General features: G+C 42.3%; 1 protein-coding gene across 1 annotated transcript in view; it reads right to left on the bottom strand.

Annotated features, from left to right (window-relative positions):
* vav3 (vav guanine nucleotide exchange factor 3) overlaps positions 1 to 13,309 on the bottom strand; it is a 93,082-nt gene that overhangs the window by 63,439 nt on the left and 16,334 nt on the right. The window contains exon 2 of the mRNA XM_080489423.1: positions 11,857 to 11,973. Coding sequence (XP_080345549.1) covers positions 11,857 to 11,973 — 117 coding nt within the window. The remainder of the gene's footprint in view (positions 1 to 11,856; positions 11,974 to 13,309) is intronic.

Here is a 13,309-nt window from a genome sequence, read left to right as displayed (position 1 = left end):
CAAAAAGCTCCTTCGAATCGATCCATCAGTTCAACCCTATTCAGTCACACTGAGATGTCGGTCTTTCCCCTCTAGTCCCAGGGAGCAGAAATACTCAGTATTGAAGCCGTGGGAGGAAAAAAAAAAGAAAATCTGTCAAAGTAGGACAGCGAGGGGAGGAGGGCTGGTTTGTAGACCTGTACTTCAGTCTTTTGTCGTCTTTGATCCTGACCACGGTGGCTTACAGCTTCACGGGCTCCCTCGCTCTCTCTCGCTGGCCCGAGACTCGGAGGTGGCCTATAAATACCTGTCGCGCCTCCACAGACAGGTAACCTCAATATTCAGCGGTAACCTCAATATTCCAGTAATGTCCCCGCAAGCTAAAGTACAGTTAACCTCAAAACCTGAGCTACAGAATGCCGTGATGAAGAGTTCCAGCTGATCAAAGCAATCTCGCTTGTTAAGCAATATGTCTCTAAGACTCATGGGAAAACAACAAGGTATTTTCACATCATAAAAAAAAAGCAACTCTTTTTTTGTTTGTTACTGCGGCATTCCCTGCAGGGCTCACGTCTTGCACACTCACTGGGTGGCTCCTTTTGAACTGGTATGGGGCCAATACACTCTCTCCAGCAGGCCGAAAGCATATAAATCTAACACACACCCCACCAGCAGATCGTCCACTTTCCCAACGGGAGTTTGTCGAGCCTCTCTGTGTCATAAACTCTCACACACACACACATCCACCGGTCAAAGGAAGTCCGCTCTGACAGGTCAGTGAGGTGGTCTTTGTTTCACACTGACAAAAGTGTTGACGGGCTTGTTGGCCCCATGAGGACTGCGTGGCATCACGTCAAGAGAGGTAGCTTTGGTTTAAACCGATACGGTTACTGTACGGCCGTGAACGCAGCGTCACACCTGAACTAGAACTTGAGTCGGTCCACACACCAAAAAAAAAAAACAATAACTCCGGAGGGCTCTGTGGTGGCCGTTTCCTCTTCCTGTTTCCTGCTGCTTGCAGAGTGGAGATGAGTCAGTCGTCAGGGGAGTCTCTCTCTCTCTCTCTCAAACACACACACACACACGTATGCAAACACAGCACTCCCGGTACACTCAATAGAAAACACTTTCACCCCACGTTCGCGTTTCAAAGGTCCGTGTGGTATTATTAAATGTCAGAAAGTTACCGTCAGAAGCGTGGTTATATCCTGTGTGCGTCTTTAAAAACCATAACGGTGGTAATAAGTGTTGGCTTTCATCACGCCGTTGCTTCTCTAATTTCAGCAGATTTTCCTTCAACGGTTTGACGGCTGCTCCCCTCATGACGGCATTTTCAATCTGCGCGCTTTGATTCTTATCTTAATCCCTTTCTTCGGTTCTTTTTCAGTCGATCCATCTGAATTCACAATCGAAACCATACTTTCACTTTGCTCTGGATACATTTGGGGTTTAAATATCAGGACTAATAAATCAGATAGTTTTGGGGATTTTCAAAGTGTTGGGGTGATGAGCCCACCATCACAGGGCTCCACGCACATGGCGCCCCACCAGCACCTCGAACGCCCACGCCACACACGCACTTTGTCTCAGGGAAAGCAGACATTTCTGGTGGAAAGCCAAGACTTCCAAATGTTTCTCACGTAGATGTATTTCACCTATATTATTGATAGCAGCTGTTGTCATCCATAACCATATTTGGAAGCAGTGGTGGAAAAGAAGTTCCAGAAGTCAACTGGAGGGTTTGCTTGAAAAAAAAAAAGTTCTTCTAATGTGAGTTATTTGCACTTTATTTTAAAACTCTAATTTGTCTTGATTACATTTAATTCTAAAATGTATGTTTTTAATGAAATATTGGACATTATCTACTGAGGAGCTGCTGTACTTGTTTGGACTTTTATTTACCTTTGACTAGGTTATTTAGTAACATAATACTACAAGATGGTAAATATTCTTATATCTTAATTCTTATAACTATACATTGCTATTGTTGACCCTCATATATCTTGGAAAAAAGTAACTCGTCTGTTTCCATGTACACTGCTTTCACGCTTTGTAAAAACTGAAAGAAAAGCAGGATTAATCGCAAATAATTCCTTCAAAGTTGTGGTACAGAAATCAAGAATAAGATTAATAAAACCAATAAAGTAAAAAAAATGCTCAGCTTCTGAAACACTATGGTGGGAACTGCAGATGTGATAGAATGGGTGCCAGTCACAAATTGTGGTGTCATGCTGTCCTATGTAGAACCAAAGTCTTTTAAATTACAAGAAACAGTATTTTCAGTTAAATCTAGCAGCTTCCCTTTTTATTTCTTATCAACCACAAAACAACTTTTCAAGTCAATATGCAAAGGAGGAGTCGAAATTAGTTGAAATCTATGAAACGGAACAGAAAAGTAAATGTTAAACGACTTTTATCCACTTGACGGTTGCCAATGTTGCTTCAGCGAGAAGCAGGAAGTTGTTGATTCAAAACACTCCAAATACAATTGAAAGCTAATACTGACACCAAGGACAAAGTACTTTAGACCTGACATGACACAAAAAAAAGCATAAATTTTTAATGAGAAAGAAAAGCCAGCTGGTCTTTCGCTACGGAGTGGGGTCAAAGATCAAAGCTGCTATTGTCTGCTCCAGATTTGGCAGATTGGACACGATCGTGAAATATGTTCCATGGTTCACCAACAGAAACAAGCAGCATGAAGCATTGCAGACACTCACGATGCAACGTTTTAGGTTCCTGACACTAAAGGAAACCTCAGCAGGTTTTTGGTATTCGTGACTGATCTTCGAGATGACCAATCTCTTGGATACATGATATAATCACACTATCATTCTAGATTCTCTAATTCCTCTGCAAAATGTCACATCCCCCCCTGATATAAAACCCACCTGCTTCTCATGGACATGCTTACTTTTCTCCTTTCGGAGAAACGCTATCAACGTGCCTGAGTGTGTGCAGAGAACAAGTCGACGGCTGCTGCGGCTAAGACACCCAATGGGCTCACGGAGGGATCAAACAGATGTCCACGATCATCAAAGAAGTTTTTTTCGAGGCGCTGAAACAATCAAAGAGACAATCCAGTCCTGTCGGCTGCAAGCAGAGAGGCAGGAGGTTCTGTGGGCTGAGTGATCTCCTGCAAGCCATGATTGGGCTCGGGGTGTGTGTGTGTGTGTGTGTGTGTGTGTGTGTGTGTGTGTGTGTGTGTGTGTGTGTGTGTGTGTGTGTGTGTGTGTGTTCACGCTTGAAGAAAGCCAGTTGATGCAAGACGTGTGGTTCCAGTCACTGGGAGTCCATGAATTATCCACAGAGCTTTCAGCATAGCGGCTTTACAGCAGGTTCCGTCAAATTGTTGTTGCTTTAAGTCCAAAATGCACTGTGAGGAAAACGTAAGCGAAGCATGGACACTTTCTTGTAGACAGACCTGCTGGAAGTCAAGTGAATGCCTTCCATAATTTAGGGTTTTGAATTGAGGTTTTTCTAGAACCGAGTACAAAATCATGCTGCTTTACACTCGTGCAGGTATGTACTGTGAACACACACACACACACACACACACACACACAACTATGTACTCTGTCCATTTTGAAAGGAGGGAGACTGTCATTTAATAAACCCTCTTCCAATAAATGTAGCAGTGTCCGTTTAGCAAGTCTGCAGAATACAAGTGGAACGCAGTCATTGTTAAAGTGAGGGCTTTCACCTGGATTTGACAGATCAAACTGTCTTCCAGGGAGCGGTCTGCTCTACAGCTGTCAGCCTGTAAACTCAAACCAACTGTTTCCGCAGAGGCTGCGTGTGGATTTCTGCGGGCCACATTTCAGAACACCACAAGTGTACACGTGCTACACTTAAAATGCGTATATTCCTCTCTTGCGCGGTGTGTGAATAGAGAAACCTTCATACTGTAATGGTGACGTACGGTTGTGCTTGAATAGGCAGACAAATTAATCTGTTGCAGGCGGGACAGCCACTTGAGGCGGAGAGCTTAATTGCCGGTTGTAACCCAGTGACACCTACAAAGCTATGAAGTAAAAAACCTCCCACAAACCCTACTGGAAAGACTTATGTGGTAATCCATTTGATGTGAGCGCAAGAATCAAAAGAATCCCTGTCAAGTAAGAGACCCTGGTGTATCATTTTGGAAAAGGCCAATTCCACACAACATATTGACCACCCACTACACTGATCTAACGGCAGCTTTAAAAAAAAAAAAAAAAAAAAGCCTCTAAAACATTTGTGCCAGCAGCTCGGCCAGCCTTGCGGTGCAGCGATACAACCCGAGAATCCATTAGCACATAGCAGATATGTGATATCGGACCACAGCGATCTGCTGGGGAGAGCACAGCTGAAGGACAAAGGAAAGAGACGGAGAAAATGATGAGGAGGCGGCGGAGGGGTGGTGGTCAGGAGATGCATCAGCCTTTAGTGGGTTTCCACAGTTAAATTTATCACAGTCAACTGAAGAGGAAGTCACTAATCAATAACCTCTCTCTGTTGTCTGTCTCCCTTTTCCGCCCCATCTCAGCTTTCATTCTCCACACCCTATCCAAAACCAAAAAAAAGAAACCCACTGAATCCACACTCCCATACGCAGAACTAGCGGCAGAGCGATAAGGGCCGACCGCAATGAGCCTTTAAAACTTCATCTATATCAGGCATATCTTTGCGGTAGTCTTTACCCATTAAAAACACTGAACGTATCAGTGTACAGTGAAACGGTGACACGACTGCTGAAACCTTGAAACCCTGATCTCATTAATGAAGCTGTCACATATAGACGGGATACAAATTAAAGCTAAAACGTGAATGTTTGACCCCTACTATGAGTGCAACTGTTTAAGGAGGAGGAGGAGGAGGAGGAGGAGGAGGAGGAGGAGGAGGAGGAGAAGGAGGAGAAGGAGTTGGTGGCATTTTGCTGGCATGGGTTGGATCCACTTGGCCCTTTACTGGAAAGGGTCACCTCTAATCAATGCTATGTTATGACTTTTATGCTGTGATTACACATCTATGCTAATAGGAATTATTCTTTTTTCCACCAGAATGACACTACCTCCATTCAAGGAGCATGTAAGGTCGCTGTATAGTATGAATAAAGACAATCATACGGCATGATCCTTATAAGACTCCGCTGGAAAATCATCAGAACAAGCAAAGAAAGACGGTGTTCACCTCCCCAGTCAGCTCAGACACTGTACAATAAATCACCATTATATTGTAAAACAGCAGCTGCGTATGAATTATTTTTCCTTCCTGTAATTTGTTATCTGTCGGTTATATCTACAGTAAATATGCAAATGGTTTCATTGGATGCATTAGCATGCAACATTAATCTCTTTTAACCACAATATTTGCATTTTAAATGCTTAAAAACATGCAGGTGTGTCACGTACTGACTCGTTGGTGAGTTCAAGAAAAAAAATCAGGAGTAGAAAATTGTGACAAAACTAGATAACTGGAGGGTAAAGCTATTAATATATCCCCCTTTGAACATCGTGCGGGAAGGAGGTTGCATCTGGTTTCTCCTCTTATAGTTCAGTTTTTGGTTAAAGTCATAGAACAAATCAGTGCTTTTTACAATAATATTCAATCAGATCCTGGGTCGTCTTTCTTCCAAACACTCAGCAAAAAGGTTTTAATAAATGTGTCTCTTGGAGCAGAGAAGATCTTTTCCAGTGGGTTGAGGCCGTTAACCAGTTGTACAGGGAGATTTTCAAGGTTCTGCCAATGGAGCGTTTAAATTCAAGACTACAAGGAAATGAGAAGATGCTTGATAAGTTGTGGGCAACAATCCTAAACCAACCATCTCCCAAATGACACCGGGGACCTGGCACACAAAGGATGCTTTGAAAAAAAAGTGGCTTCCCTGGTTTTTTTTATGCCAAAAGACATCTGAGATTCTCATCTGTTTCCGAGGACTTCGTATTCACAGTCATGTTTGTTTTGGTTTCCTGTCTGTTCGAAAAGTTCAAAATTAATAAAAAAAAACACTGCTTATAAAAAAAAAAAACTAACAATATTGTTTTTTTATAGCACATAGTTTTTGAAATGATTGAACACACTGCAGTTCAAGGTCAGTAAGACAGGGCTCATCTTCTCACATTTTGAAAAACCCTGGTCTACGTGAATGATGCGAGGTTACTTCACCGTAATGTGATGAAGGCTGAAGACCCATGGAGTAGCCATCAATCACTGTGTCTCCACAGCGTCTATTTAATTATAGCCCTCACATAAAAGTCCTGTTTAATGCTGAATTTAATACTTCACTGCAAGAAATTCAATAAGGGCCTTGAACTATAAAACGCTACCAGTAGCACACGATGGAGTAAGCAGCTTGCATACACCTCAAGAAAAAAAAAAAAATTAATCATTTGTTCCAAGAAACTGTCCGTCATGTGACAGTGAGCGCGGAAAGCTCCTGTCAGCACTTTGATTCTATTTTGAAGTGAGACAGTTAGTCACTCACAGCCGGGAACGATGATGACCGCACCTTTTTTTCATTCAAACTGGGATGTCAACTCTTTTATTTTTCCCCACGCACGAGCACAGGATGATGCTTTATGCCTCCCAACATCCATCCAGTCATCTTCTATACCACTTTGTCCAGCTCAGGATGTTGCAGGATGCTGGAGGCAATCCCAGTGGTGGAAGGAAGGGTGCAACCTGGATATAGATCACCATGGGAAACACAGAGACAGATACTCAACGCTGTTAAACCTACGAGGATTTAAATAGTGCTCGCTGTGTTTTTCTGGTATTTTAATTCTTCTGTACTAATGTCAGTCACTGCTGAGCCCTTATATGAATAGTTAATATTACTTATATATTTTACGTACTTATTCTACTATTTCACATACTTTATTCGATCATAATGATATTTTAACTTCTATGCTATTTATTCTGTGTTCCTTTCTGTGTGGAGCTATGTTGCACAGATTTCCCTCTGGGATTAATAAAAGTATTTCTATTTCTACAGTCAGCAATCAACCTGAAACACAGAAACAATCCCACACATGCACAAGATTTCAAACTCAAGCCAGGACTCAAACCGGAGTCATTCTCAGGGAGTATTAACCACTACACCCAGGGTGTCAAACATAAGGCCCACCAAACAAAAGATACACAGATTTGATTTTTAAAATCAAATTTTTACTTTAATGGACACATTACTGAGTCCTTGAGATCATTGCCTCAAAGCCATGCTACCATGGTGAGTTTGTAAAAACATGCATAAAGCAAGTTATTTTGGGACATTTCACTGTATTTTGCACCAAAATGTATCATTAAAATTGCCTTTCTGTTGAGATTGTTGTAGATTTTTTATGTTATTTCTTTGGTTTTGTGAAACTATAGATAGTTTCATCACGTATACTCTGCGCCACATCCAAGGAAAAGTGCAAATTCAAAGGTTATTATGACACTATTTTACCGGTCCGGCCCACTCGAGATGAAATTGGCCCCGTCTGTGGCGCCTGATCTAAACACCCCTGCTCTACATCATCATAGATCCCACTTTCCAAAACCAACATTTATTTAATTGGGACAGAACTCTGTAACATCAGACACAATATAAAGTCACAGTTTGTTTATCACATCTTGACAGTAGTTTATTGCGTAACCTTTTCACGGAAAGAATCCTGGTTCTACACTGAGCTTGGAAGCTTAGCCGGAAGAACTTCATATGTTGTTTACCCCAGCTTCCGCCCACAGTCCATGACATGTGTTTGAGGGTAATTGGTGGCAGTAGGTGTAAATCAAAGTGTGTCTGTCTCGGTTCCTCTGTAATGGACAGGAAGCCATGGATGGAGAATAACTTTGACATGCAATGTTGGACAAAATTAACTTCTGGAGAGATTTAGTCTCACTCCTATAGTTTGGTCTGCACACAATATTAGTTCAGGATGTGATACGTGATAACGTTAAGTATTGTGATTCCGATATGATAAATGAAAAAAATAAAAAACAATAAGTAAATCACGTTGATGTTGCTGTGGGATTTGCAAGTCCAAATAACAGTGATCTAGTTTTTTCTTGGAACTAGTTTTGACCGCAACTGTACTGCATCTGTTCCTTTTTTTTCTCTCGATCACATGTGCGCCTGTAATGGAATGTAATTTCCACTAGCTGTGTTTCCAAAGCAGAGAAGCTTTGACTTTGCTGGCTTCAGTCATTTTTTTTTTCTTGATTTCTGTACTTTGTAGCTTCTGACTTCTGGCCTGTTATCACGAGGTATGATGTAATAATGAAATATTGAAGTGAAATACAAGCCGCTGTCGGCACATGCACAGTGCATTTAACCGTAGTTATAATAGAAATACTGCAAATGCTCATATCGCGATCATAAGTGTGCGATCTATTGTGCAGCCCTAACGATAGTGTTCACTGTATGCACAGTCATATTGCTCGCATGCACTGTATACAAGCTATACGTGAAAATAGAAAATCACAAGAATAAACATGTTACATGGAAGAGAAAGAGAATCTCGTGGTTCGCTCTCACCTCTAAATACACACCATCACCCTTCCTCTCGCCCTCTGCCAGGTGTGTATGACCTGCCTCGCCAAGTTCCCCTTCTCCCTCCAGAATCCACAACCACGCATGTGTCTGCGAGACAGATGTGCTCACCAGATGTTGTTGCTATGAGGAGAAAGTGCCGCCGACCTGCTGCGTTTGTATCCATGTTTATCTGGTATAAACAGCGTTGCGGAGCCACCGTACGAATCTCCAGCAACACAGACGCTGTTTGCGAGTTTAGTCATGCTCGTTCCAAAGGGTTCTTACTTCACCGCTCCTCCTCCGCCTCTAAGGTGGTGGAGTCAAGGTCTTTAATGCCTGAAGATTACACACAGTGCAATCCCAGCGAGAGGCTTCCTCCACACACTCCATCAAGGCCATCATACAAAATAAACAGTCTCCGCTCATGTTTTATTCAGAAGCAGCCTTGCTATTTTTGAAACAAAACAAATGTCTCTGTCTTTTTTCTTTTTTTTTTTAAAGACGCAGTGAGGGCAGGTGAGTGGCAGCCTGGACCGTTCCCTCCCGTCCTCACTCCATTAGCCTCGACGGAGTCAGCCGAGAGAGGATTACCCACCGGCTCGCCGTCTAATTTCAAAGATGTGAGATCCACTCTGGGCAACGTGGGATTCATTCAAGAGCCATCAAAGAGTTTCACCTGAGCCGAGTGTGAGGAGCGCTGCGGGAAAACGGCTGGGCAGAAATAAATGAAAAGTTTATCATCTCATCTGAAAGTGTCGGGGAGAAACTGCACTCCTTGATGGATTGAGAAATCACTGTGACAAAGCTTAATCAAGTATTGACATTAAATCCTTTAGGGGGAGAGTCGCGGGAGCTACTGAGGAGAGGATAGAAAATTCATTACTTTGTTAAAACAAAAAAAATGATCACAAGCGTGAGTAAATCTTAAGGATTTTTTTTTTTGTTTGTGCATTTCTAAGGAGCATGGATAAAGACTCGAATATGCCTGCATTTATTCAACGAGCCACTCGGTGAAAATATTTCCCTGCCAGCAGAAAGAAAGAAAGAAAGAAAGAAAGAAACTCGCCTGCGGTGCAAATGTGTTTTAATTATAAATGACTTAATGAATAGATGATTTAATTCTCCCAGCCACTTAATTCAGCTCGGCACAGGAGTAAAAATGAACATGAAAGTGGAGATAAAAATGTGCTGTTGACTCCATCCAAAGCTCCCTGCACACTCCCTCAGATTGTACTTTTTTTTTTTTTTTTTACAGGCTTCATCATTAGCAGTTCCCAGAGATAATGTTAATATATCCTTTGTAAGTCAAAGCTTTATATAAAAGGATCTTTTCATTGGATATTGGCCAATTAGTCATATTAAATTGTCAGTTATGAGAATCAACCCCTGCTGAGGGTGTATGGATGATTTGGCTTGTTATGTTTTAATCAGCGAGGCGGAGTTCAGCGCGGACGTGGAGATATTTTGACTGGAGAACACAGGCGGCGTATTGGTGAAGTGGTTGGTGTTGTCACCTCACCGTAACATGATTCCTTCCCGTGTTGAGTTTGCATGTTCTTTCTCGGCTTGTGCGGGTTTTCTTTGGGTGAGTCGGTGGATCCAAAACCTCCCTGTAAGTGTGAGCGTGGTTGCTGCCTCGCTGTGCTCGCCCTGCCATTACGCCGAACACCGCTCAGTGGGATTCAATCTGGGCCCATTTCACAACAGTCTGGATCAGGTGGGTATAGCGAAATAATGTAATAGTGGTAGGAGAAGACAGCCGGTTAAATAAAGGCCTTATTACAAGCCATTGTTTTATTGACACATCTTTTATACCCGCTTGATCCAATCTGACAGAGTCACTGAAGTAGAGAGACAATCGCCGACCAACATATTTATATCTATAACTGATTGGAGTAAACCAGAGTACCCAGAGAAAACATACCCAGGTAAAGGAAAAAACTGGGGATAAAAAAAAATGTGAATAGGCCCCTGCATCCTCCAAGCCGCTACTAAATCATGTGAGGGTGGATCTGTTGTCTCGTACCACAAGTTGTTTATATTATACAGCTGGTAGGCGGAGGTGGGCATAACCACATCATATCAAACTAATTCTGACTGAAACACCAAGACTGGAACAACGGACACACACTCTGAGAAATAAAGGAGATGCCTTCATCGAGATTTGGAAACCTTTTTTAGACCTCTGACTGTGATGGAATGTAAGGCCGTGTACTTTCATTTTCATACAATATTACAAAAAAATGGTCACATATTCTGACCATGGTCTGTGCCCTTTTTTGTTGTCGTCGTTGGTTGATGTTTTGTCCCTTTTGTTTTGTTTGGGATCTATATGTTTGTTGAAAAGTAAAAAAAAAAAATCAAATAAAAAGATTATCGATAAATAACGACATCATCTCCATAGGACCGACAAAGAGACAACATGCAAATTCCAAATTCAGATTTGAACCAGAGTTTGCAATGAAAGAATACCATCTTCTACATCTCTTAATCCTGTGTGGGAAATTCAGAGTCATCTTCATACGCAGGTCTTTGGTCAATTAAACCAAAGTGCCTGGAGGAAGCTCATTCAGGCCCATGGAGAACATTAAAACGTCGCCACATTCTCAGTAAGCACTCCACCACAAAGTGTCTCTCACTGAAACTCATCTTTCATAAACATCGTCTGTTACAAGCTGATTTCTCATAAAAAGGGCGTGTGTGTTTTTTTTTTTTATCTATTTGAATAACAAAGTCACTGTCTTTGTTCCTCTGACATCAGTGCACTACAGAGAAATGACCCTCTCATCTTATGAATGCTTCACACGCGTTAGGATCCAACACCACCCTCTTTCTCTCCCTGCTTCAGGCTGCTACTTCGAGATTTCTAATTAAACCTCCTGGGGACTTCTGGAGGGCAGCGGTGGAGCTGTCAGAGAGCCGCAGACACTTTCACAGCGCTGCGAGCGGAGACGGAGAGCCCTATCAAAGCAAGGAACCCGGGGCCAGACTTTTAACCCCTCGTAAAGGCTGCAACGCTTAGGCATTTCCACTTTAATGAGAGGAAGCGATTAAACTGCTGGGTCATGTTGCTGACTCCAGCTTTGACTTGGGAGTTCAGATGTGTTGGGGAAGCCACAAAGTAGCCTCCGACTGTGTTTATTAGCACCTGTAATGACAGGATGAACATCTACTAATGGTTATATAGAGGCTACAGACAATGGATTTCACGCATGAGGATTTTCATCATGATTCCAAATCGAATACTTGCATACAAATATGTCTGACCGAGTTCCATATTGTCACAGCAATGGGCGTGAAAGTGCTTCAGTGCTGGCTTTGGGGACAGTTTGCAGGCACTGTGATCGAGGATGCAAGCCGTCATCCGCTTTGCGCCTTACCTTTCCAAAGTCCCTGACGTCGAAAAGGTCGAAGGCCTCGAACAGCTCGCTCCTCCTCAGTCCGAACGTATCGCTGCACGCCGCCAGGAAGGTCCTGATGTTCTTCAGGCACAGAAACTGCATTCGGGGGAAAGACAGAAAGGGGTTCAGCCGTGAAGTGAATCACCAATAAGTGCATCACGGATGACACCACCCATTATTATTTCTCATTTTTTTCCTCATCCAAAGGGTTCTGATGTGTGTGTGCATCGACTTTTTTTTTTTTTTCCCCTATTCTGCCTTCTCACTTTTACTCCGGCTTTCTAATCAGGCCACGCAGCGGAGGACACTGGAGGGCCACGTTTTCTGAAAGAGAGATGAATCACTGTTTATGGGCGCCACGAGAGCATCTTGTTTCATTAATATGATGTATTTTCTGGTGAAATAGGGCAGTGGAGTGGTGTCTAATTAGGAAAAGATAACTCGATGGAGGATGGAGAGAATGGCAGAGATCTTATTTACTCCGACTGATAGATACCGTCTGATGTTGCTGCCAAGAGCATGTTAAAAAAAAAAAAAAAAGAAAAAAAGATGGCTGCTTTAAGTCAAGCAGCTCTCAAAGACGTTCCATAATCGATCACGAGATATGTTGAAAATCAATAGACGAAAGTTTCCTAGTCAAAGGTTTCCCTTTTGTCCTGTAACTGTTACTGGAAGAAGTCATGATAAATAAAAACTAAGTAGAATCTAAAATGATATTTAATGTCTATTTTCCATAGGGATTAACAAGGACGGATCCTTTCTGTGTTTATGACCTTTCCTCAGCTGATTTTTATACACTGTGGCCTTAATTATAGAGCTGAGTCTGCACCTTAAGACATGAAAAATCAAACAATCAATGACACTGATAAACAAGGTTGTTTACGGAGGTTGCGAGTGTTTTTCCTGCCGCATCTGCAACCTCACACTTGCGCTAATGATCCTAATGGGGCCCCATCCAGGAACTATTTATCCAAATTATGCAGCACCACTGAATGCTGGTGAGGAACATTAATCAATAGCAGAGAGAACACAGAGGACGTGAAGGCTGAGCTCTGAGGCAGGGTTTCTAACATTCGTTTTGAAGAGGGTAAAACTGTGGGCGAAGAGTGAAATGGAATGTGTCGACACACTGTTAATTAGTGAGCAGGATTCTGCTGACTCAGGTACGCAACAACTTATTTTTGGCCACTTCATTGTCCACCAATACATAACAGTTGGTAATCCACGGTAATCAGCGGTCTTTGGAATTTGCTCTAGTTGAACCAGATATGGTTTGTGGCTTTGACCATGGAGATATACACTATTAGCTGAACCGGGACGATTGATTCACATTTTAAAATGAATGACTGTGCACCTGACATTTATATTGATTCTGAGAGAGCATTATATTATCGTGTCCATTGAGAAGTGCTCATATCCCCAATAAAACAAC

This window comes from Lipophrys pholis (assembly GCF_963383615.2).
Source record: "Lipophrys pholis genome assembly, chromosome: 20".
Classification (NCBI taxonomy): domain Eukaryota; kingdom Metazoa; phylum Chordata; class Actinopteri; order Blenniiformes; family Blenniidae; genus Lipophrys; species Lipophrys pholis.
Note: the sequence above shows the minus strand (reverse complement) of the source record. Positions and strands in the feature narration are given on the sequence as shown.